Here is a 25,858-nt window from a genome sequence, read left to right as displayed (position 1 = left end):
ATACTTAAAGAGATTAGAAATTAGTTGATTTGCGAAATGGTGGTGGGGACACAGATGGGGCTCTGCTACCTACGCTCATCCTTCCAATAGATCTCCGCCTAGTTTTCATCGGCAACATCGCCCCAAAATTATCCGAACGTGCGGCATTCCTTTTAATTTCTAGTGGTGTGCTTGGTTTCTCTGGGGTTTTTACCTATAAACGGAAAATTTGATTTTTATTAAGCTTATATGTATTTGTTGTATAGTAGTTAAGAGAGAAAGAGAGAGGAGTTGAACATACTCTATATACTGGTAAAGCTCTGAATACTGCGCCTGATTTCATTTCCGCTGTAGTAAACGTCTCCAAATGATCTCTATATGCCTATAGATAATGCACAATGTAATTGAATGATAAGTTTATTTTTCTGAGATTGAATGAAAATATCATAATCTGCAGTTTACTCGTGACTCGTTGATTATAGTTCTGTACAGTCACCTTTGGCTTGATGAGAGCTCGGAAGAACTTCTTTTCTAGGATAGTCGGTTTTCTGGCGCCCAACCGCATAGGACTATACACAGGTCGCCACTTTTGGTTGTCAAACTTTAAAGGATATTCAAACTTTCGGGTCGGTAGCTTTTGCCGATCTAGGCTATGTTTTGCGGGAATCAACGGACCCTGAAATAACCATTAGCAAGAGCAATGAATTACAAGCATAGGAAGGGAAAGTCGCGATCGACACGCTACTTACTTCTGTGATGTCATATGGTAACGTGGGAGTTCCAGCGTTTAATTCTGATGATGGGAATGTCAAGGGACGAACTTGTCCGAAGAAACCGACGAATCGACCTTTTCTTCCCCACCAAAGTCTGCCAAAATAACAAATATTCAGAGAATATCCGAGAAAAATATATAGATTCTGAATATGGATGTTCAGTAATACCTGACCGATCCATCGGTTGAAGCCGATATGATAGTCTCCTTAGAATCAACATAAACCAATGATACAATCTTAGTCAAATGCGCTCTCCAACTTATCAACTGTTTGATTGCCTCCTAAAGATGTCAATTGAAAATATCATGAGAAAGACTCGAGGGCAGCTAGAAAAGCAATAGGTCAATGAACTTACGGGGTCTTCGGAATTCGGATCTTCCAAGAATTTACCAATATCCCATAAAACTACGTAACCCTCTAGAACACAAAGATCAATATGGTACGTAACAGATAAATCACATTTGAATCCAAGAGTCACGTGATAAGCCTATAACAACAGTGTTAACTCACTTAAATCTCCTGTCACCATGACGTTACAGTCTTGATCTGTACAAACTGCAGTAACTGGTGAGCCGTGACAGCGTGCCATTGGTGTGATTTCCCGATACATCTCACCCTGAAAAAATACGTAAGATGTTTGTATGCCGTATGGCATTTCAGATTTTAGCTTTATACAACTACACTCACCTCCATATTCCAAAATCTAACGAATGAATCGTGATGGCAAGTAACCATAACCGGAGCAGATACTTCGACTAGCATGTGCTCTTCGGGATTCTCGTCCACGGATGACTTTCCACCGTCAACTCTAGAATATGTTTCATCTCGACTCGGGCCAGATTTACTAGGGATTTCTATAGCAAAACAAAATCGAACGTGAAAGAACGAGAGTGAAAACAAAAGAGGATTTTGAATATGTAGGCCTACTTATAAAAGTTACATCACATATAAATGTAGCGATAGTACACAATGCATTTATCATATCATTACCATTTTCAGCAGCGATTCCTGCATTTGTATTTGATTCTGGAATCTCCGTTGTCTTTTCAATGGTCTCATCAACAGCCTCCTCCTATCGTTAGAATACTGACGATGAACTTTTGTGAAATTATCACAGTTACATCGAATATCGAATTACTATATCGTTTTGGCCTATCAATCAATAGGAATGAATCAGATGTCAGCTAAAAGTGCTCAGTTAGCAGTTCTCAAGCTCAGGTCGTCAACATTTTTACCTTCAAGGTATTATTCAATAAAAAGAAGCAATTAATATGAAAATACCGGAGTTTTTTCGGATGGTTTCTTCATCGTCGATGTTGTCCGTGATCTCTGTCGACTCCTCGTCAATGTACTGTGCGCATCGTCGGTAGTCAGTAAGCTCCTAAAATCGTGAAGTTTTTAATCGACCGAACCTAATATAGTTTTGAAGTTTCTAGAAGAAATAAAGATATATTTCACTCACTTGATATATTTTGGATCCAATCGTCTGGTTTTGTGAATTAGAACGTCAACTTTATGAATTCTGAATGGAAGCGCCTGCCTACGTCTATGATGACTTATTGACGGTGTCGCTGGACCTTCGGATTTCTGAATGCTTCAAAAATGTAAACAGAGCAAAATGTAAATGTACAAAGAATAAAGAAAGCCGTTCAGACAATTTTCTATAGAGGAAACTAACATTTTATCTATAGATGAATTTTCTACGTCCCAGATGATGGTGTGACCATTAGCACAACTGGTTATGAATTGATTGGGATTATCGTTATTTACAGTTGTACATCCCATTTCGTAATTCGTCAATATGTACTCCTGAAATGGAAAACTGCAGCAGTCATTTTAATCTGTCTTACATTCGACACTCATGTCAATCCCATCAGGGAGAAGTAATTGCAAGTTAACTCATTCTCGGGTATTTCATAAGGTAAAAGCTTTAAGATCAATAATCGTAATAATGATTTACCTGGGTTTTTTTAATTGAAATATTCATATTACCTTTCTAAACAAATCAGTCACTGATGCATGTCCTATTTCAGGCAATGGTTCCAATTTATTCAAAGAATCCCGACGTTGTTCTCCTTGTAATGGCGGGTAACAAAAACTGTCGTGCGGCCACTGATAGAAATCATTAAACTCACGAAGAATCGGAAGATCATTCGCCTCATTCGAATCCTTCAATGAAATTATCATTGAGTTGTTATCTAATTTTTCATTCATTACCTCTGGATTATGACTTGGCCTTGTTCGTTACTTACCACTAATAGACGTATTTTATTTGTCCAGCCAGCAACCGCAATGCACCTTTTATCTCTGACCTGATAGTATGCCATGCCGACGATACTGAGATCCTCGTCAGTATTTCGTCCACTACGATGTTTAATTTTCTGCCCTGCTCCTACGTCCCAAATACATATAGATCCTAGAATCGAACAATCAAAAAATAATTTTTCATTCGCTCCTTTTTTCTCGGTGATCAAATTGAGAATGTTCAAGTTTACCATCAAATCCTCCAGTGGCCATTCGAAATCCGGTCTTGTCGAAACAAAGAGCTGTCATCTCCACTCCGGGTCCGTGAGGATCTTTGATTGCGTACACGAATTTTCCTGACTCCATTTCCCAGATTTTCATAACAGATTCTGTACAAACAGTTATTACTTGATTCAGGGCGTTATTGTAATAAACCTGAGAATAGAAATAAACACGTGAGTGAAATGCTTTCCAGCAATGTAAAATCATATTACTTGCTTTGTCAGAACCCTACCTGATTGATGGGCCTATCGTGAGTATGCGGAACTTGCATTGTATCTTGAACGGCTCTTGTCAATGGCCAAGCGTCTATCACACTGGAACCTGGAATGAAAGTTCCATTCAAAATCCCTTGAAATAACCTAAAGATAAGTGCCTTATACTTCCAATTGGGGAATTTTCGAATCTTTTCTGCCACGATATAGAAAAATCATACCTGTGAGTAATCGATCAGATTTATCATCAAATACCATTGAATAAATTCGTCTCTCCCCGGGTCTTTCTTCGTTATCAGTGAAAACCTGTAAACTAGTCAATGTGCTGATGTCCCAGACACGAATCACCCGAGCAGTAGATAAACTGATTATATGTTGGTCTTTCTCGTTTACTGCTATGTCGACAATCGTGAATAGATGCCCTAACAATTTTCCTGAAAGAGATCCCATCGGTGAGAGATACCGAAAAATTATCAATCAGTGATTACTAGAGAGAGCACAAAATGAAGAATGCAGAGGTGTACCTGTTGGTCGGGAGAAGATGTGTGGATGCCAAACTCGAATGATTTTATCCACTCCACCGGTAGCTATCATATTCGCACTTTTACAGAAAGCAAATGCATTTACTCCTTTCGTTAAAGACATGCCGCGAATTTCACTGTAATTTACGGAAAAGATAAGATATGATAATTATATCATTTTCATGTGACGAAAATTTGGTTCTTGGTGAGATTATGAATTGTACCCGTTGTCCATTATGCGGTCAATTTCTTCAAGGACAAAAGATGTTGAACTGCTTGGCGAGCAAGAGGCGAAGCATCCTAATTCAGGAATGTAGTCAATCTATATGAAAAAAAAAATGTTTTGCGGTAACTTCATATTTCAGATATGAAATACACAAATCGAATCAACCTACTTTGATTACCCAGTCTTCGTGGATTTTTCTTTTATGAATAGGGCTAAAAAAACAATACGATGGGCAAAGTCTACAGACAGCCAAAAAAAGTAATTTTTCCAAACGTAAACTTTTTTATTTTACTTACTAGGTCAATTTTTCTGGATCAATAACGAGATTCGGCGCTTCCGTTTGATTCTTACTATTGTTGTCGTCTTTCGAGTTTTTCATGTTGAGATCTTTCGATGCAATAGTCATCAGATTGATGTTACCGTGATCGTCTCCGAACAGAATCGTGTCTTCCATGGCGTTGCTCGTCCACGGAACCCATGTCACGCATTGTGGCGCACTCGGCATTGGTTTTATCGTGAAAATGTTCTTCAAAACGATCACAAAACCATAATGATCAATTTCATCAATTCTTTATCATATCATGTAAGACAATGTTCAAATTCATTACTGGTTTTGGCAATACCTGAGTTTTACTTTTTGCGCGGTTATCCCATATTGAAATACTGCGTTCAGAAGCGACTAGAACTCGTCTGATTCCGGGTAAATAATCACAGCCGGTCACCCAGGCACTTTCCTAAAACATCGAACCCAATAAGGTACATACAAAAAGAAAACCTTCCCCATCATGAGCCCACCGTTCCCTCCTTGTGTATCGTATCAAATGTTTATTTGATAATTTGTTAGTTTTAATTCCCATCTGTTAATATTTTCTTACTCGTACGTATATACATAGACATTATTCGGGAAGACCGGTTACAGTTTTCAGAACATTTCATTGAAGTCTTTTTTCAGGCCCGTCGTACCCAAATGTCGTTATTTGGCTTTCAGGATTTTATGTTATAGAACGGACGGCCTTTCAGACAATTCTCCTTCAGTCATTAAACGAGTTGATTATAATACTACAGGGAAAGATTCGATTTCATTTACCGTAAAATCGAAATAAACTGAATGATATAACTGTTATCTATTCATTGAAACTAGGTTATACACAAAAACACGTTTAATATTTGGGCAAGTGCTTGAGTAATTTACAAAACCGATTAAACATTTACGAATTCTGCTAAGCATTTTCTTCCTATTTGCTTAAAAATAAATGCAATCACGAAAATTGTTTGAGATTTGTACAATTGAAAAATATATATCAAGTTACGATCTCTTATTTGCCAACTTGTTTCACTTACATTTAACTCACAACACGTTTGTAAACGAAGCTGAAATAGAAAAAAGAGAAAAGTAATGATTTCCTTTGGTTTCAATACGATTTCGACTATTCCACGGAATACATTATTTTGGAACAAAATGTAATCTGAATCGGGTCGTTCGTTCATTGTAAACTATGATTAATAGGCGAATAGGGCGAACGTTTTTCTTTTGTATCTGTGGCTATCATTTCACAAACTACAAGTTCGTACATTCGTTGGCAATAGAATAAGTCACCAACTTTTTTTTTACTTTCGACCCTGAAAGTGTATTACTATTACCTTACTGGTCCAGATAGAAATTGTCCCTTTCTGAGAGGTGACTAGAAAACCTTCCAGACTAGGGGTGACTTTAATTGTTTGGACGACATCCCTTCTCTTCTTGTCACCTATAGACGAAAACACCGTTGTTTATTGGTTTCAATGGTGATTAACCTTTAATGCACCGATATCTGATGCATTACCTAGGCGCTCGTAGTCTATATATCGATACTCTAAGTTAAAGTGAGATGGGCTCGTGTGGCAATAAATATTTAACTTCCATTTGTCGTATTATAACAATGTAGTTGAACTCGTGTCCCCTAGAAATTGATCGCATTCTAACTGAAATAACATCGAATATAACCATCCGTTTGATTCGAGGGATGAATTAATTCCACCACCGGGGTTGGAGCTGGAGATTCCGTTTGAGTCCATAAAATATATAGAAATACTGTGGAAATCTTGAAACTGGATGTTAGATTATTACCTGCTGCTTCGCCAATGCGTCTCTTTTTAGAAACCGTGAATACAGTAACATCTTCTTCGATAGTTAAATGTGGTTCTTCATTTTCCGTGTGGAAAAATAACTAAAACGAATTTTGTTGACAGCTAGAAGCAATCATTGATTGAATTAAATGAAAGGGATGAAAATATTGGAAAATCTAATGATACCTCACTCCAGTCAATCTTAGCATCTGGATTGGTCGAGATCTTTCGATAGAGTAATTTCAAATCATTATTTCTAACTTCAGAACCAAACAGCGATCGTATGGTGTCGCAAAACTGATCAAAACGAAGACTCTCTGTAAATAATTCAAGAAAATAATGATTCCTCGATCCTTTAATGCAATATACAGGCGAGGTTCTAGAAAAAAGTCTAACTAATTCACTATGATTTCATAATACCTGTAATCAGTAATCTCCTCTCTTCTGGGGTGGCCTCAATATCCTGAAAGGTTATTTCGTTGATAAACGCTTGAAAATCGTTTAATCTCTTTTGAAATGTGCCCAGCGTGTACGGCCGCGGTAAACCTCCTTTACTTGGTAATGTTGACATTTTCTACACCTCTATGTGGTTCCCTTAAAAAATGTTTTACACACTAATCCGTCATTTTCCGTCGGACACATATACGTATATGATTATGCCTGAATATGTACACGGGATCCGAGGTTACCTCTATTACACCTGTACACAGTACTGGAAAACAAGTCATTCGTTAATGTGTATTGGGTGCTTGCAGAAGTCTTGAACTGAAAATCGCTCAAGTAAATCCAATATATGTTTGAATTTGAAGTTAGGTTCGGCCGTTTAGTGTGTAATTGGTAAACACGGCCGACTAATGCACGTCGCTGGACTTGTTCGCTTATTACCCCGGGGACGTCGATTAATCCTATATAGTTCTAGTCAATTTACATTTTCCAGTGACCGAATATGGACAGTGATTAAGCGACGAAACCTTTCTGATCCGTAAAGATTATTTTGATTTGTCATTTATCTATAATTTATACTAAAAACTTTCAAACAGAAAAGTGGGTATGGCGCTTCGTTTCTAATCGGTTCTAAAAAATTAATGGAATATTATGATACCATTCTGTCATTAAAACCGGTCTTTTTAAACTGTATTAACCATCATCGCCTGTAGTTCACGAAATGGGTGATAACGATGACTAATAAATTGTGATATTTCTGACGAAAAAGGTTGCCGTGAATCAATTGAAGGAAGTTTTAGATTAAGGAAGCTGCTTTGTTTTAACTGTTCGTCCAGGTGCGATAGGATAAAACTGCATTTTCAAAAGAAATCATTTTCAAGCCCGTTGTTTTGCGTCATTTCGGGTAGGTGTACTTTCTTTCCTGTGAGGGAGTGATTTCATGCTGGGTAATTGGGGCCTATCAATTTTATAATGACCTCATTACGAAATACGCGAGTCCCAACAGTAAACTCAATTCCTGTGTTTGTACTTTGTATAAGAGCTGGGAATTATAACTTGTTCTCTTATATTGAACATATTTAAAAAGGAAGGTTTTACTCAAACACATAAGGACCATTGACGACTTGGAAATAAATATCCACATTACCAACCAAACAATTCTCACGTTCTCTATAACAGAAAAACCAAACAAGAATTTCAGAATTGCTTTCTATACCTCATGCAGTGCATCACAGTTGGATTCGTTCGTTAAGTGAATTTAGTAGCGGTTTTATGGTTTTCTAATTTAATCCATGAATGACGTTTTTGTACTTTCATAATGAGTCTATCATTCACGTATGCAAATAGGACGGTGTTCGATATTTTAGGGGATTCAATTATCGACGCCAGAGGCAGAAATGTGCCGCTTAAAACAGTCATTCACGCGTTTAAAGTGGTTGGTTTGTATTTTTCGACGACCGGGTCTGAATCGTGTAGACTATATACATCTAAGTTGGTTGAATTTTATCGGACTTATAACAAGAACAACTTGAAAAATCCTTTTGGAGTAATATTGTTAGCTGCTGATCGGAATTCGGGTAATTTGAGAGATTGTCTAGGATTGATGCCTTGGTTGGCTCTTCATCCGATGGAAAAGGAACGTCAGGTGAGGTTATTTTTTTATTGTTTAATAAAGCGCTCCAAACGTAAATTCTAAAAGAGTTCTTTTTTGTTTTAAGAGAGCAATTCAAGAAAAATTTTCTGTCACTAAAGTGCCGTCTCTGGTACTAGTGGACGGAATAACTGGGGAGACAATCTGTGAGGACGCTAAGGATAAAATCATTGATGACCCAAACGGCAATGAATTTCCGTGGAAGCCTAAACGAGTGAAAACAATTCTAGAAACAGCGAAGATCTGTCAAACATTTAAATGCGATGAAGTCGCTGTTCCATTCTCGGCCATTACTGGAAAAATCGTCTGTCTCTTCTTTTCCGCACATTTCTACAAGGTAACTTATATTAGACCGTTTTTTTTTTTACGAAATAGATAATGCAGATTTTCTGACGTAAGGCCGTGTTGTTTATAGTGTCCGCCATCACATGAATTCACTCCACTGGTTCACACAATGTATAGCGATTTAAAATTGCGTGGGGAAAACTTCGAGTTGATATTTGTCAGTACAGATGACGACCAATGCCAGTTTGAAGAGTATATCAGTGGCATGACTTGGTTTTACATCAAGTATGCAGATATCGAATCGAGGATGAATTTGAAGGCGTCGTTAGCGATAACAGGTCAGTAATCAAATAGGGTTAGTCTTGGGGGAACCAAGACCTGGGCGACGTAAAGCAAGCAAGAGAAGAGTAAATATCTAATCAATGAAACGGATGTAAGACAGCATCTATTATTTCAGAATGCCCACGTTTGATAGTCTTGAATGAGAAATTCGATGTTATAACTTCCGAAGGTGGTCTACACCTCAGGGAAGATCCAACCTGCAAAGTAAGTGTAATGACTAGCGTTTTCAAAGTGATTGGTAGTGAAGGTATTGAAGAAAACGTAATTGATTCGTAATTGTAGGATTTTCCGTGGCCTCCCAAACCGGTACATGAATTAACCTCAAAGCACTTGAGCAAACTGACGAAAAAGAGATTTTTACTTTATGTCACAGGTATCGATTTTAGGCCTTAATTGGTGGATTTTCATCAGCGCTGATATTTGTTTTGAATTATTTTCGATATTTTGTATTTAGACGGTTCAAGCGCACAATTAAAAGAAGCTGAAACGTCACTTTACGGCGTTGCATTAAAATATCACGAAAAAGGAGAAAAACAGGACTTGTTTTTCTTCTACTCCGGAAAGGTATGTTCTATCCTATATATTGGTAGGACGGTGATGTAAAGTGGCATGTCTGACCTCTAAAGTGAATTTTTTTATGGCCAGCTTAACTTCTGCAAGATCGTTTGATCGTTAAATTTACTAACGTTGATGATAAGATTTGTTAACATTGAAAAGTAAACATTATTTTCCAATTTCAAAGGTTGAGAATGGTTCACTGGTAAGAGTAATATGCGACCAGTTCCACATCGATATGAACGCGATTCCACTCGTTGCAATCATCGATCCCCAGAGCAAACAAGCTTCCGTATTGAACGACAAAGTTACCAAATATACCATCAGAGATTTCGTCGAAAAGCACGAAAGGCAAATGTTTCCTCCTAAATAACGAGCATGTGTTGCGGTGGATAATCTCTACAGAAATTCCAGGAAAATATAATCAAATATATTCACCTGAAATAAGCTTATATGATTAAAAGGCCAATAGAAAAAAGAACAATTTAAATAAATAGATAAATGTATTGCATAAAGATTTATTTTGATTAAATATTATGGAAATATGTATAAGGAGATTTATACTGAGTAAGTTCTTATTTTGTACAGGGATCAGCGACCAAATTGTTGTGATAAACTAGCGACCAAATTGTTGTGATAAACTACCACCATGACCTCCTGAAATATGATAGTTCGCAATAAACAAATGTATGATACAGTAAAATATTTAGAATTCATATTCAATTTAGTTAGTTATTTATTTGTCTTTTTCGAGGAATCAGTGGAAGGTAACGAATATCTTGAAAATAAACTAAATGGATCCGCATTAATTAATAGTGTAAATTATTAATTAATTAATGTAATAATTACTGTTTCGAGATGCCGGATGAGTTACATCTGAAAAGAAATATACGTAAAATAATTCTGCAAATTTCGCGCATCCGGTGAGATATGTAAGAGTCCCATTCGTCTAATTATAACTTATGTTGATCAACTTACTATCATACACCGAGATCTGTAAAATAGCCATTATGATAATCCAGATAATTGCTGATATTTTTCTCCTGATGTAAACCTTCATATTGTCTGAATACCCGTTCTACCATTTAAAACAGAGTTCTCCTTATTGCCAGCAAACTACCGCGTACTCTGGATCTAGAAGGGACCGATTGCTCTGACGCAAAGAACAAAAAGACACCTGTTTGCGGTGTAAATGAATTGATTAAATTACGGATAATTAATTAAATGAAATAGATTTGTTTAACGAGGGTCAAGAACATCATTAACTCATTTTATTAAGCGGAAAGTAAGGTAGGTTTCTATTTCACTGCTTCAAAACGTTCACCTGAATGAAGAGCCCTCACTTCGCAAAAAGCAAACTTTACGATTAGCTCCTGATGACAAATTTTCCTGACTGGTGAACAATTAATCAAAGTTTGTTTGTCAAGAAAATCATAAATTCTATGCTTAAACGTATGGTTAGCTTGACTGAAGCTTTTCCAGCGAAAGAGGATTTATAATTTATTCCTAATTTCTAATGGCAAAGTTATCGGGTTTCAGTTACTTCCACATTATTGTCCTGATTCATTTTTTCATATTGGAAGCGGAAGACGATTTTTAATACGATATTCGGGATTCGAACCGACTGACATTGATTGATTACGCACCCTGAGTCAACATTGACCGTATTTACAAGTAGGTTTTCCCGGTCAAAAACTTTTCTTATTGCTTGAAATTTCTCCGCTATATATGTATATATGACCGTTAGTCGGCACAATAATCACATACACCGAACTAGGTAACTATATCCCTAAACTAAACTGATTAATGCATTTAAATTGGGTGTCGATCTCTCCATGCAGCGCCGGTCTTCTTTCTCCATCATCATAGACACCACTGCCTGCGCTGGTGACGACGGTGTGGCACTCGCCAGCAGGACAATCCAATTCATATCTTTATTCAGTCTGAATAGAAATCCGTGTTGATTCAAACTTTTGTTTGTTTAATTCATCATAATCTTAACAAACAAAGATTGCTTATGAAGTGAAAATGTAAGAGAAATAAACGAGAACAATCATTAGGGTCTCACCGCAGCAGTTACTTGTTAGGTCACCCCGCCACCGTGATGTGGCAGTTGCGCTATCAATATCAGTATCAGTGTTGTTTAAAGCAGTTTCGTAAGCTGTGATGATGAGTTAATATATAGTCCTGTTAACGGATATTTTTACAGTTTCCCATTTACAATCAATTTGCTGATTTTTTAAGGAACAGAGTACTACCAGAAGGTCAAGGTAATTCGTTAACTATACCCCTTGTACGAATAAATACCTTGCCCTCACAAGTTAGAAACAAGTTAGTGATATCAACATTTATTTTTTTTTTCAGAATATGTCGTCAACATCAGCAAAACATCGGAATTTTGTATCGGAACCAATGGGTGATAAACCTGTGACTGAACTGCCTGGAATCGGTGGAGTCCTCGGTGAACGATTGAAGAACAAAGGATGCGATAAGGTAGAATCACAAACACCGAAGTAGATTCTACTTAGATCAAATCATCTCGAGCATGGCCAAAAAATTATTCCCCATCTTCTTTACATAGAGAATTGAAAATGATTTAGGAACGGCCAATTGTTGATCATTGTCTATTTTAAGGAAGTGGATATTTTGCTTATAATGGTATTATTCTAGTAAACACTATTTTGCCAATACCATAGATTGATAGAAAAAAGGGTCAGAGTAAGGATTTTAGGGTTAGGATTAGGTTTAGCGCAGTCCAATACCTTAGTGTGCATGCTCAACATCAGTACTGCCCAATCAGGATGAGTTATAGAATTCACTAGAAAATGCCATAGTATAACATACACATCGATATCTTAAATGTTTGTAATATTTTTGTATCTCTTTCAGGCCTATATTATTTTGGGTCAATATCTGCTTCTGAAAAAGAATGACGAGTTATTTATTGAATGGCTGAAGGACATTTGTAAAGCGAATAACAAACAGGCAGGAGATTGCGCTAACAGTTTACATGAGTACTGTGAATCAAACTTGTGATAAGATGATTGCCATGTTGTAAAGAAAAGGACTCGTTTATTGAAATTATTGTACTCATTTCTGCACTGAACTCTTTCAGAATGTTACAATAGAATGCGCTTAGAACTAACCGGCCGCAAGTTTACCCAATATTAGGATAAATTTGTTCTCATTGTCATAAGCATTAATCGTTATTTTCTCTCATTCAAATGATTAGTATCTTATCACCACTCGATTTGAAATTATGTTATGCATTTTGTGAAGCCTAATGATTACTTTACATTGTTGAGCAGTTAAATAAAGAAAAACATTTTTAGCAATTTGTAGATTTCGGGTTGTTAGTAATTATCCTATTCTTGGTTGTGTCATAATGGTTCAAAACAGTGTTGCAGACGTTGAGAGAAAAGAAAAATTCACAAATAGCCTACTCGCAATGTGGATTAAAATGGTGAAAAGAAATTTGATTTGAGGAATGCTGATAATGTATTATTCATCTTTGATATGGTAACACATCCAGATGATAACGCATCTTGACATTTTTTCAGTAAATTGGCGAGATGAGCAAAGAGGAATCAAATGGCGCTGCAAACAATTCGTTATCATTCTCACCTGCCAAAGGTATAATATGCTTCTACTGTATTATTGAAAGGTTGAGTAAATTACAAGGTGTGCTAATTGCCAATAAACATGTAATTTTTTAACAAAACGTAATTTAGTTGTGGAAAGTCGTACACCCAAACAACAAGGAAACCTCACAGGTATAAGCCGTAAAGTGAAAGATAGTTGTGCTGATCTACACAATCAGATATTTAAGTGGGATAAGCTATTATCACAAGGGGCAGACTTAATCAGTAGCATATCAAACATCAAAATCTCGTAAGTACCAGTTCAGTAGAGCGCATTCAAAATTGAACAGTTCATTAAGTAATTGTTAAATACAATCGATTGCAGAAGTGCAACAAATAGTGATTCTGAACAATCATCAGCTATGCCAGATGAGTTACAACCTCATTGTGACGGATTAGAAAAAATTATATTCTCGATGGTAAAGTATTAACATGAAGATCAGTCACTCTGCACATAAGATACATCGATAACTATCTCTTTCTTCTTTCAGGAGAAAGTGGTTTCAAAAATGAAACGTGTCGTCCAGTCTTTACAGGGAATAGCTGAACTAGATAGCCATCAACAAAGTGATGATACAGCTCCACTCTTTTTAACTTGGCCGGTGAGCAGATTCGGTGAGTTCATTTAGATGAGGACGTGTTCGTATTGCTTGAAGTATCTATATTTAACTGTCAGTAATGTTTATAATTCAGCTGATGTTGCATCGGAGATTGTAGAGATGTATACGAAGGAATACGATGTAAAGGTTACAATTAAAGAGAATGTGGCACATACAACGGATAGAAACTTATTAATGACATATAGTGCTGCCTGGATCCATCAAATATACGTACAATCCAATAGTAAATTCATGTTAGAAAGTATGTTAATCGATACGGGATTAAAATAAAACTCAAACACCACCAAAAGAACTATGTTTTGTACTACATAGATTTGTAGGTTCCCACTTTTTTATTTACAAGGGTACTTTTTATGAAGTGACTATCAGGGCGTGTATGCAGCAGTTTCAACCGCTACAAAGCATACCCCCAAAATGGAGATGACACTTGGCATGGCTCCGACTATCACAGCATCAGCAATTGAGAGAATCTATGTTCAATCAAATCCGCATCCGGATCGGCTTAATCTGGAGTTTGGTCTAATCCAGACAGTATTTGCAGTCCATTTGTTCATCAATATACATGTACAAGAAAATTACTTTTGACCGGGTTTCCTGTAAACCAGATGAATTTTGAATTAAGCAGATTGTAAAGTAAGAAACAAACGGAAAATTCAAAATATCAACACTGACAACCGTAGAAGTGAAAGGAAAATGCAAAAATTATTTCATATTTACAAGTTAATGTTTATTGTTTCAACTTTGATTGTAGCAGTGGTACCAAACGCAATCGAAAAAATTTAATTTTTATGATCATCCAAGGAAGTAAAAATATTTTGTCGCGATCATTACAACATGAATTGATTAAGAAACTTTTTTGAAAATCGTTATACATGTAATTAGAGGTACCATAATAACAACTAACATAAACTCAGTAAGTCTGGGCAACAAGAGGCTTAATTAAATGATAATAATACAGTTTTAATAATAATTTCCGTATCTCTCTAAACAACATCTACTATTACACATTATATTTACATTATTGTTATTTATTACATATATTCAACCAGCTGCCAATGGATATACAAGAACCAGCGCGTAACATATATTGAAACTGAATGAATTTTACATATCAAGATACGAAAAAGAGATACATTCAATTTATTATGTACAAATTATTTCATTTATATAATTTTCTATACAAAAGGTCGAATAGGAGCTCCACGTAATTTGATTTAGTTAATATAAATATATAATGTCCAAAAATTTAAAACAATGCTTACCAATAAGCTGAACAAAATCAATTCTTCCAAGTAATCTTATATATCATTCATTTCAGATCAAATATTTTGGTGCATTATCAAAATTGAACTTTAGTACAAATGGATAGGGATGTCTTGTAGCAAAAGTAATATTTAGTCATACCAGGTAGTTCAATTTTTCCATGAAATTAAGTCTCAATAACGAAATTAGATACGAACACGACACACAATAAGTCACGTTCGACTCGAGCGCATAACGAAACAAACATTTTATCAAGAGCTTTCTGTTTGATCCAGCACATTCTGTAACTGAGTCGGATCCATCGCTACTAACGCTTGTAAAGTTTCTAACGCGATCACCTCACCGCTAGACGACTGTAACTGCATCATTGTACCATCATTTCGTTGGATGAATATCGTGCCGTCTGTTGTTTGAATGATATTCGGCGCGATTAAATGACCTTGTATTGTATTCGTTTCGCTCGTTTCTTCTTCCCGGCGAGCTGTTTCCGACGGCGCGACGTCCGCAGGTGGCAGTGGAACACATTTATCACTAGAAAACTGTTGTGAAGATTTCATATCCATCATTGAAACAGCGTTGTTGCTATCAGCTGACTCCGTATTATTACTCGGGAGTTCAGCCTTCAGCTCAGTATCTGGTGAATTATTCGCAACTAAATTAGTCTCTTTTGTATCGTACTCAAGATCAGTTTCTTTCGTTTCGTGTTCAAAATCAGTTTCTTTTGTTTCATTTTCAATATCAGTTTCTTTCGTATTATGTTCAACATTGGACTGAGGATCATTTAGGACAGTATCCTCAACTTTAGGACAGGTGATATTTGACGAAGTCGCGGGATCGATTTCAATTTTAATAGTATCTGTAGAACCCATCGATTCGACTTTCTTCTGCAAGTCATCGAGATTGAATTGAATAATTTCGTTTTCATTGTTGCTGACAAGAGGATAAGACACGGGCAGAACTTTAGTAGCGTTCTCGTCAATGAGTTGATTTCTAATCGGATCTTTATCACCGACTGAATTATCAACTCTCGTGGTATTCATAATAGCTTCTGTTCTGTTAATCTTCGGTTCTCGATGAACAGTTTTTTCCAGAATAGCACCAGAAACCTCATCCAGAATCTGTATAACATCTGTTTGAGGCTCTTCTGTTTCCTGCTCTTCCATTTCCATGGCGTTAACATTACTGTTTGTTGTTGTCTTAACGATATTATTAGTGGCGAAACTTTCACTCCTCGAATTCAGTACGGAAGCGGCTGCCGACTTAGCTGCAGCCAAAATGTAGCTTTCATCACCGAGATCCGACGAAATATTATTCGGTAGTAATAACGTATCGGAATTTAAACCATTCGATTTTTCGAGGGAATCTGACTCAAATCGTGGTCGTTTAAGGGATGCGATCATCCGATCAGAGATAACTTGGTCAAATGTTCGTTTAGTAGCCATACTACTACTGCCCGGTGTTGGTTGATGTTTATAGTGGAATTCCTGGTCTGTTAAAGGTATATCATTTGCCTCATAAATGCCCTGTTTCATGTTGAAACTTTCTGCCAGAGCTGCATTTTTTACCTAAATACAGAGAATTTCATAATTTTAGCTTAATGCTTAGAGCAGGAAGAGCTAGGAGTGATAATCTAACGTTTTAGTCTCAGAGTTAAAGGTGTCAACGTACCTCAACTATGTTCTTTTTAGAATCTGGTCGTTGATCTGGTGAAAGTGGCCTCAAACAACTCTTGAATATCTTCTGAATCTGTCTGTGCAAAGATTCGAATTCTTTATATATATCCGGAACGTGTGGTTTCAATGGAACACCTTTCTCAGTTTTCATCAGTAGAAACTCCCAAAGAGTGATCACTTTCGACAATCGAGGCAATACAATTTCCATCAGTTCTTCGTCGTCGCACTGTCGAACCAACTAGAATAACAGAAAATCAGTGAAGAATACCCAGAATTCAACAACAATCTAAGTAATTGTTCAAGAATTCATACCTCCTTTAATCTGGCTTTTCTTCGAGCGTGAGATTCAGTGCCGCTTCGGTAAAATGATCCAGAAGCCTTCGGAGTGTCCATACCATTGGCAGCTATAAGTCAAACAGAAATAATGTTATGACTTCACCGGTACATGTAACGATAGATAAAAAATGTCTCGGTATTAATGTAACGCACTTAAAGTTCCGTGATTCGGGAACATTCGATAATGTTTACCAAGTCCAGCTCTGGCAACATAACCCTTTCCACAAGTGTCACAACTATATTTCTTCGGTTTGTTCGAAACTGCAAACAAATTTTAACAATTAAGTACAGATTGAGACCATCGGACATTTTAATTTCATCATTCAGTTAGGATCAATGAAAATATTCATTCGGGCTGATTTTCATTGGATATGGGAGGACAAAATAATCAAATAACATTTTGAAATTTGTCAGTTATTTAACCATGGTACCTGATTGTTACTATGGTGGTAACCAAGATTTGAGGATTTACCTCCAATTTGAGGATTTACCCTTTGATCCCTGGCCATGAAAATTGCATTTCGCATATCGCTCTCTTAATAACATCTGGAATCTTTAGAAAACTGATACAGCTTATTTCACTCCAATTGTAAGATTCTAGAATGAAAAACATACATGAATCATTGCTTTGAATGTCATCTTCCTCTTCGTCTTCCGATAATTCACCGTGATCCGGATTAAACTGGTAATGTCGACCCAAATGAAACCGGCTGATATAGGCTTTATCGCACGATTTACATTTGTACTTTCGAGCTTTGAAAAACACGCTTCCAGTGCCTAGAAAAATGTTAACATGGACATATCAATATTGTTTGTGTTAAATGAGAAAGAACTGTGGCTTATTCGCATACATTTTCTATGGAACTTACCGTCACCAGACTTGATAGACTCTGTATCTTCTAGTTCTTGATTTTCAGGCGCTTCTTCTTCATGGAAATCGGAATATCCGGCATCGGAATCATCGTAATCCTCGTCCCACTCGACGAGATGAATGCGGCGATAATCTTTCACCATGTGACGCGGAGGTTTCGAAACGCGTCCAGAGCGAGTTTTCGGCCGATCTCTCTTTTTCAGTTCCTTCTCTTCGCGAGACATTTCCACGCTGTCGATCGAATCGTCGTTGATTCTCTCCCACGGTTCTTGGCTACTCGAGTCGATATTTTTCGGCGGACGTCCGCGCCCGCGTCCCGATCCCGGAGGCCGTCCACGACCTCTACCGCGGACATACATCGACGATTGAATTTTTTTAGGCGTTTGCGTCGGTGTCTTTTTATCCGATGATTTATGAAGCTCAGATGGATAAATAACTCGGTAAACGATTCGAGTATTAGTCTCTGGGTTGAATAGCGTCGTCGAACCGGGTGAAACGTCTTGCACCGGTTTAGAGACCTGTTGTTGTTGTAAAACCTGCATAATATGAGCCAGCTGATCCGGGGTCAATTGCTGCATCGACGTATAATGATTTCCTTGTTGAATTATTCGGATAGGATTTTCTGACGATCCTAAAGGAGGCGCGTCATCTTCATCATTCTGATCTAAAGGATTACTGTTTTCATCATCTTTTACGATGGCCGATACGGTCGGTGTGCCGGGTGCTTCATTCGGCTGTTGGGATGGCTGTTCGGTGATTGTATTAATTGGATTGGTTACAATCATGGATACACCAGAATCTGAAGTTACCACAGCGGTTGGCATCGGTAAACTCTCGGTGTCCGTCGGCGCCGCAGAAGTGTTGTCATCAACCTGATTAACATTAGTAACGACGACGAACTCGCCATTTTCATTAATGGTTATCGGAATTCCGTCTTCCGTCTGTAGAATATGGCCCGGTGGTATCGTATAGCTCGTTCCGTCAGAACCATCGGCATTACTGCTTATAGCCATCAAAGTTGTCTGAGTATCAACCGCGCCATCGACCGGAGGTGAAGCGTCTTTAATGATGATTTGAGGCGTTGTATACGCGACATCCGTGGATTGATCGAAACTACCATCGGCGGACGCTTCAGCCATCGCTCGCTGTAAAATATCACTCGAAACCTCTCCATTGACGCCATTCACTTGTATTTGGGTAACAACTTGATTATTTTCTGTAGATTGTTGTTCTTCCATCGATGGTGCCGAGTATATAGCGTTCTCGTTTAGCTGCGGCTGCTGCTGGGGGGTTTGAAGCTGCTCGTCGGCCATTTTTATTTGGAAAAGGATGAAAATTGTTCATAAAAATTGTCGATTATTCGCTTCAGCAAGCTTCACAGCGCGCGTGCAACATTTAAAACACTAGCAGATCAACTGTATAATCGTATTAACGTGCTCGTTAAGCTATCGGATGCTTTTTGTGTCGTACCTGTTGGCGCATTATCAAAAAACGCGAAGATACATTTACAATGAGATTCACCTATTGTTCGACAGGTGTCGCCACCTCCTGGAACATGAATATTATTGTCCTACATGTCCCATTGTATGTCATGGGGACAATAATCATCCATTTTCCCACAATAACCAAAGCTGAAAATCTAGTTATGAAGTCGAGGATAGAAAAATTTTATGGAAAATTCTGCAGCTCCTTTACGTCACAAATTCACTCAGTAGAAATTGAGATGAAAATGATTACAAAGTCAGATTTAACAGTGATATTCTAATTTATTTTCTATATATGACATTGTTTGTACATGAAACAAAGAGTTTCTAATTCATGTTTGGTAAATCTAACAAAAAATCTCGGTGAATTTACAAAAAAGGACGGATATAACTGAAGACTGTGCACTCAGACTCAGAACCCATCTGAGTATCCAATCTGTGCTGTTTCTCTTGCTCTCCTTTCACACATTTTTCTATAGCGTTCAAGTTCCTTTAAGAAAATAAATACAGCTATTAACATTACAGCTAATTTCATTTCACATATTTTTTAGAAAAAAATTTGTTTCAATACCTCGTTTTTCTGCGCTCTCATATTGTCAACAGCAATTTCAGCATATTGAGGGTCTTTAGCAGGATCTTCCACATTTGCTGGATTACTCGACTCCTAATGAAGTATGAACCAATTTACATTATGAACTACTGTTTTATGACGGTTTAAATCAAAGATCAGATGTGTACCTCTTGTGGGAATGACGAAGTAAAAGCATGTTTCCATAGATCAAGAGGACTTCGAGCATTCAGCCTTCCCAAGTCACCTTCAGGGAGTGGTGGACTACCTGAATGATATTTGTAAAATTTGTAAAACCACCTCATAGTACTAGCCAGAATGATAATTTTCTAAGTTCTCACCTATTTGTTGTAAAGAGTCAGCTCCAGCTGGTATCATCAGAGGCTTGTTGTGGTCCACTTGTAAAGTTTTACTGAAAAACCAACGAAAAAAAAATTATACAGTGGGAGACAAAGTAAACTTAATGTGTGAAAGGTAACTAAATTACTTTCATACCTGGCTGCTGTACCGAACACTAAATGAGTGATTAAAGTCCTTGATTTATTTAAGAGGGATTCCTGTTTTGAGCTACAAAACTGAAAATATACGAACCAAATGGTTGTGAATCTAGCAAATTGTGTCCAACACAAATCGGCCAGATTAAGTTTACAATTTTTACCTGTAATGTAGCACCTTTAGAATGGGCTATGAATCGCAATGTTTTACAGATCACCTTCCTCTTTTCAGGGTCAAAATTCTACAATTTCAAATCAATATGTACATATAACACTTTACCATATATTTTTCAATTGGTGAAAAATTCATTGTACTGAATGAAATATTCACATTACCTGGAATAAATCATATTTACTGCCGATGATGACCAAAGGAATTGGAAACAAATCCATCAAATCTCTATCCTACAAATAATGAACGAACCTCATATTGCAATTGAACAGAAATCTACAAAATGAGATTCTTTCTTTGAATGAGAAAAAGGAACAATTTCAGGTGTTGTTAGTTATTTTGACATACTGGTACAACCTAGACAAAGCAGCAAAAGTTAAGTTAATTTATTGTTTGTGTATCATTCTCTTAATCAGTAAATTTCAGACAGTATGCCTACTACACAGTATAGTATAGTATAGTATAGTATAGTCAAGTATAGTGGGATTAGATACTATCTTGGTTACATACAGGATGATCTTCACCAACTCGTTCTAGTGCCCGTCGTTTCAGCTCATCTTTGATATTCATTCCTTTCGTTTCTGATAAAATCTCATTTATACGAGATTTAGCGCTTTGTAGCAATTTTTCCAGCGTTATCCACAACTCATTCGGCAATGAAAGATCCAGCACTAACACCAGAGATATGCTCCTAAAATTATTCAATACGATATAAAGTAGAACCTCTTTTAGCAGTATAACCTTAAGTCATATCAAAAATGAATCATACTTACTTGATTGTATTTGCATTGATAGGGATGTCAATGAGTCTGGATAGCCAAATACCTCCCCCTAATTCCCAAATATGGCCAACATCTTTAGCCTAAAATGAATTGAATACATTTGAAGCTTTAAATGGATGAAAATTTTAGAAAAGTAAGCTTTAAAATTCAACACAACTCCAGTAGTTTCAATGACTATAATTACCATGTTGTGTCCCTTTGCTCTTCTTCCAAATGTATACTCTAACGATGTAGTTGGTTTGGGAGCTTCATCTCTGATGCATTAAAAAAAACATAGATTTCAGGAATCGAATAAATTTGGGAAAAAAATTCAACTAATTGAAGAAAATGGCCGACATACCGATCTAGGAATCGCAAAATGATTGAAGTTTTTCCCTGAAATGACAAATCAAATATCAATGAAGTTTGAGAAAAGCGAGAACTTTGAGATCTACAGAGTATGTTTTAAGGTGTCATTAGCAACATACTGAGTTTTTACTACCAGTGACAAGGACCGAGGCTTCATCAGATGATCTGTTGTTTGCCTTTTTCGATAGCGATTCTTCAGCTGAACTTGAATCTTTCACTAAATGAAAAAGAAAATCTTTAGAATTAGAATTTAGAAACAAAAAGCAACTAGAGTAGACACAAACTTTAACTAAGACCAATACTATAATAGTCCACCACACCACAATCCAGTGAATTAAATGATTCAATATATATCTGCATGTCTTCTATTTACCTGCATTTGTTTTACTCTTTGAAATTGCAATTTCCCACAAGGTATCACTGAAATGGACGGAAACGTCATTCGTTCAGCAATGAAATATTCTAAATTGAATTGAATTTGATCCTTTTTAGATTCTATTTCACTGATAGTGCACTCAGGGATAAAGATCAGTCGTATTCACACTTACCCTTTCGATGACATCTTAATCTTGGAAAACACTGGTGATGAGATATCACCCGGATTGTTAGTAAATTAGTTTTTAATGATGATTTTTAACTTGACAAGTAAAGAATGTTTACACGGTAGAATGTTGAACGTTAAAAGTGCGGGATGTTGATTATTGAATTCAATTCAATTCAATTGCTTAAATTAAACTTGAATTGAATTGAATATATTGTCATCCAGGAAAGAAAGTCCAGTTTAATGTTCACCTCTATCCGATAAACACCTTTATGAAGATGGAAAATGCGGTAAATGGTTCTGCATCAAGGAACCTACCGCTTTATGACCGAAATGAGATCAGCAAACACAACAGCGAAGGTGACAAGTGGCTGATAATTGACCGCAAGGTTTATGATATTTCAAAGTGGTGTAAAAAACACCCTGGAGGTGCTAGAATTATCAGTCATTATGCTGGAGAAGATGCCACGGTAATTTTTTTATGTGGAATCCTGATGTCAATCAATAGACCATTTTGACACTTCAATTTTGGGAATTAAATTGGAAGTGTTGGTTTGGGAGTGATCTAGTACCTAATTAGCCGTCGTTCTGCATCACAACAACAAAAGGTTGTAGGGAACTGGAAACAACGACTGGTATTCAGACTAGTTTGGGAGATGCCCGGCTCAGTTTAATCATTCGTCATTATAGGCCTAATTGCACCAAGCCTAGGGTTAGCTGATATACGCACTTGTGCCAGTAAATCACATTGATGATGTTCTCTTGATTTTCCTCCTCACAGGCTGCCTGGATTGCATTCCACGATGACAAGGATCATGTGAAAAAATTCCTCAAAAGTCTTCTGATAGGTGAACTGAAAGAGACTGAACCTGAGGTAAAATTAAGATTAAATCTTATCTTTAATGTGATACATTGAAATTCATTCTTATTTCTTTATACACTCTCTATCTTTTTTCAGTCTGAAATAAGCCAAGATTTTAGAGAACTACGTAAAACTGCTGAAGAAATGCAACTTTTCAAAACAAATATCTGGTTCTATTTATTACATATAGTCCATATATTATTGTTAGAACTGCTAGCCTATGCAATTATAGTCTGGTATGGTACCAGCTGGTTCCCTTATATTTCTGCCGCTCTTCTACTCACTGTTGTTCAGGTCAGTAACAAACATTTGAAAAACAAATGATTTATCTAAAAAATTATGCTTTCCCTTCTTTTTGTTCTTACCTTGAGCATTGGTTTATTGGTTCTATGTTGTAAATAAATGGCTTATCATGGTAAATGTATTTAAATTGTTTTGTAGGCGCAAGCTGGTTGGTCTCAGCATGATTATGGGCACCTAAGTGTGTTTCCTAGTTCTAAACTTAATCATCTAGCTCATGAGTTTGTAATAGGGACATTGAAGGTTTGTTATACATGAAATCTTGCAGTATTGTCTGCTTACTGCTTTTGTTACCAATAGATTATGATTCAATGTTATTTTAGGGAGCATCTTCTCACTGGTGGAATTTCCGTCATTTTCAACATCATGCAAAACCTAATGTGATGAGTAAAGATCCTGATATAAATATACCCTATATGTTCCTTCTTGGAGATAAAATGCCAATTAATTGGGCTAAGAAGAAAAAAGGATTTATGCCTTATCAACGGCAACATGAATACTTCTTTGGATGTGAGTACCAGTAATGACCTAAGCCTATATCAGTTTGTTTCATTGTGTCATATGTAATTCCTGTATTTTAGTGGGACCACCACTTCTACTGCCTGTCTATTTTCATTATGAAAATCTTTTCTTCATCTGGAAAAGGAAAAATTTGTGGGTTAGTACTAAGATTTTTTGACATTCACCCCTGTTGGGTGCATCTAAATAGGTCATGAGTCATTCAAGTTTGTCTGGTTTATATCTTTTGTATAGGATTTTATGTGGATGATGTCTTTCTTTGTGAAACATTTCTCCATGTATGGTCCTCTGATGGGTGGATGGGGAGCTTTCTGGTTCTACATGCTGTTTCGGTGAGTTATCCTTTTAGAAGTGACATACTATCTCCACTAGTCAATTGAAATGATAAAAAACTTATGAATTGGTTGTACCGGTCAATTTGTAGAACTTTAGAGAGTAATTGGTTTGTCTGGGTGACACAGATGAATCATATACCAATGGATATCGACAAAGATACAAACAGAGAATGGTTAACGCTTCAGCTCAAATCAACTTGTAATGTCGATCCTGGTTTGTTCAATGATTGGTTTACCGGACATCTTAACTTTCAGATCGAGCACCAGTAAGTATTCTTCATAGCCCAATTCTATCATATAGATTAGAGAATTTCACAACAGCATTAACTGCTTATGTTTATTTCATTATTGTGATCTCGTCTTATGTTGAATATTTGTTTTAATTCAGTTTATTTCCCACAATGCCGAGGCACAATTATCATAAGATACAACCTCTAGTCAAATCGATTTGTCACAAGCACAATCTGGATTATCAAAGCAAGTCACTTTTCACAGCTTTCAGTGATATTGTTAGGTGAGTTGAATCATTAATTAAATTGTATTCGAAATTGATATTCATGTATCAACAATGTTCATTATTGTATTTCATGTTTTCTGTTCAGATCTTTGAAGAAATCAGGAGAATTGTGGTATGATGCCTACCATATGGATATTAGCTCAGGCTAAAAAAGTTTCTATTGAAATAATTGATTAAGTTGAAACGATTGTTTTTGTATGATTTATTTTTCACACATTTAATGAATGAAAGAATGAATGAATGACTGGTATACAACAAATAATACATTTTTGGGGTAACTTTTCTATTTAACCTTCAAAGCATTGCACTGCACCTTATTGTATGTTTCAAAATGATAAGTTTTATCATAGTTTAAATGGTTCATCTATAAGATATAATTGTCTTGAGAAATACTGTTTTATTTATATTTTCAATAAACTTTTATATAATTTGTTGTATTTGAAAAATCATGACAGTTTTGTAGACAATGTTGTATTTTCTGCATCAAAAGCCATCTATATTTACCCTCAACTGTGATATCTAATCAAGAGTAACTTTGTCATATCTTCTACATCTAATTAATTGCTCATGCTTTACAATAATGTGTTCTCATTTTATGTGCTATAAAGGCATTGGTCCTTTTTTGCACGTTCCAAGAATTCTCTGCATGAATATCAATTGTTTCTCTGATCTCACAGGATCTTCATTAAGGGGATTTTGATGTTTTTTTATGATCCAATAAAAACTGATTTATGTATCATATTTTTGTTCATTTATTGGACGTATTTTTTCAAGAAGTGCATAATAATCTTTTTACTGAGGTAGATCACTGATAATAGGCCTTTCAAGGAGGTGCTGCCATCTAAAATTGGAATTGAGAACTAACAGCATATTCGATTAAACCTCTCCAATAGCATGCTTACGTTCATAATA

At 36.4% G+C, this 25,858-nt stretch overlaps 6 protein-coding genes across 9 annotated transcripts; 3 read left to right on the top strand and 3 right to left on the bottom strand.

Moving 5' to 3' along the window:
* Positions 1-13: 13 nt before the first annotated feature.
* Positions 14-6,914, bottom strand: LOC141914964 (WD repeat-containing protein 64-like). The gene is made up of 27 exons (XM_074806319.1): positions 6,764-6,914; positions 6,530-6,660; positions 6,345-6,444; positions 5,879-5,985; positions 5,579-5,608; positions 4,861-4,971; positions 4,534-4,763; positions 4,407-4,449; positions 4,236-4,333; positions 4,015-4,148; positions 3,712-3,924; positions 3,511-3,599; positions 3,248-3,431; positions 3,005-3,168; positions 2,745-2,921; positions 2,431-2,561; positions 2,215-2,346; positions 2,034-2,133; positions 1,743-1,824; positions 1,440-1,606; positions 1,263-1,368; positions 1,108-1,169; positions 921-1,033; positions 729-846; positions 476-655; positions 281-361; positions 14-193 (listed from the first exon to the last, which is right to left on the bottom strand). The coding sequence occupies exons 1-27, from the start codon at positions 6,912-6,914 to the stop codon at positions 14-16; spliced, it is 3,414 nt and encodes a 1,137-aa protein (XP_074662420.1).
* A 1,191-nt stretch (positions 6,915-8,105) lies between these two features.
* LOC141914954 (nucleoredoxin-like) lies at positions 8,106-10,268 on the top strand. Its single transcript, XM_074806309.1, has 7 exons — positions 8,106-8,432; positions 8,506-8,775; positions 8,854-9,061; positions 9,181-9,269; positions 9,348-9,438; positions 9,520-9,629; positions 9,808-10,268. Exons 1-7 carry the CDS (start codon positions 8,106-8,108, stop codon positions 9,991-9,993), a joined length of 1,281 nt encoding a protein of 426 aa, XP_074662410.1. The 3' UTR covers positions 9,994-10,268.
* A 1,009-nt stretch (positions 10,269-11,277) lies between these two features.
* LOC141906189 (cyclin-dependent kinase 2-interacting protein-like) lies at positions 11,278-14,173 on the top strand. 3 transcript variants are annotated; one of them, XM_074795434.1, is made up of 6 exons: positions 11,278-11,294; positions 13,181-13,253; positions 13,352-13,511; positions 13,587-13,680; positions 13,753-13,876; positions 13,955-14,173. In XM_074795434.1, the coding sequence occupies exons 2-6, from the start codon at positions 13,193-13,195 to the stop codon at positions 14,149-14,151; spliced, it is 636 nt and encodes a 211-aa protein (XP_074651535.1). In that variant the 5' UTR covers positions 11,278-11,294; positions 13,181-13,192; the 3' UTR covers positions 14,152-14,173. The 3 variants fall into 3 exon arrangements, with proteins under 3 accessions (XP_074651535.1, XP_074651527.1, XP_074651542.1); XM_074795426.1 differs by having other exon boundaries at positions 11,292-11,397; XM_074795441.1 differs by lacking the exon at positions 11,278-11,294 and adding an exon at positions 12,656-13,083.
* Positions 14,174-14,629: 456 nt separating this feature from the next.
* On the bottom strand, positions 14,630-19,559 carry LOC141915156 (uncharacterized). Its single transcript, XM_074806576.1, has 6 exons — positions 18,023-19,559; positions 17,769-17,930; positions 17,307-17,414; positions 17,130-17,221; positions 16,813-17,055; positions 14,630-16,709 (listed from the first exon to the last, which is right to left on the bottom strand). The coding sequence occupies exons 1-6, from the start codon at positions 19,335-19,337 to the stop codon at positions 15,396-15,398; spliced, it is 3,234 nt and encodes a 1,077-aa protein (XP_074662677.1). The 5' UTR covers positions 19,338-19,559; the 3' UTR covers positions 14,630-15,395.
* A 225-nt stretch (positions 19,560-19,784) lies between these two features.
* LOC141907492 (cytoplasmic dynein 2 light intermediate chain 1-like) lies at positions 19,785-22,544 on the bottom strand. The gene is made up of 14 exons (XM_074797157.1): positions 22,421-22,544; positions 22,246-22,292; positions 21,992-22,089; positions 21,865-21,899; positions 21,709-21,778; positions 21,516-21,604; positions 21,253-21,433; positions 20,907-20,975; positions 20,735-20,812; positions 20,572-20,651; positions 20,418-20,488; positions 20,247-20,344; positions 20,080-20,172; positions 19,785-19,998 (listed from the first exon to the last, which is right to left on the bottom strand). The coding sequence occupies exons 1-14, from the start codon at positions 22,432-22,434 to the stop codon at positions 19,921-19,923; spliced, it is 1,101 nt and encodes a 366-aa protein (XP_074653258.1). The 5' UTR covers positions 22,435-22,544; the 3' UTR covers positions 19,785-19,920.
* Positions 22,545-22,633: 89 nt separating this feature from the next.
* LOC141903631 (acyl-CoA 6-desaturase-like) lies at positions 22,634-25,632 on the top strand. 2 transcript variants are annotated; one of them, XM_074791846.1, is made up of 10 exons: positions 22,634-22,773; positions 23,195-23,287; positions 23,372-23,569; positions 23,717-23,818; positions 23,899-24,085; positions 24,157-24,233; positions 24,329-24,426; positions 24,519-24,695; positions 24,818-24,943; positions 25,032-25,632. In XM_074791846.1, the coding sequence occupies exons 1-10, from the start codon at positions 22,708-22,710 to the stop codon at positions 25,093-25,095; spliced, it is 1,188 nt and encodes a 395-aa protein (XP_074647947.1). In that variant the 5' UTR covers positions 22,634-22,707; the 3' UTR covers positions 25,096-25,632. The 2 variants fall into 2 exon arrangements, with proteins under 2 accessions (XP_074647947.1, XP_074647939.1); XM_074791838.1 differs by having other exon boundaries at positions 22,634-22,883.
* The last annotated feature ends 226 nt before the right edge of the window (positions 25,633-25,858 follow it).

The sequence above is a fragment of the Tubulanus polymorphus genome, chromosome 1 (genome assembly GCF_964204645.1).
Source record: "Tubulanus polymorphus chromosome 1, tnTubPoly1.2, whole genome shotgun sequence".
Taxonomy (NCBI): domain Eukaryota; kingdom Metazoa; phylum Nemertea; class Palaeonemertea; order Tubulaniformes; family Tubulanidae; genus Tubulanus; species Tubulanus polymorphus.
This window is presented reverse-complemented; position numbering and strand designations above follow the sequence as displayed.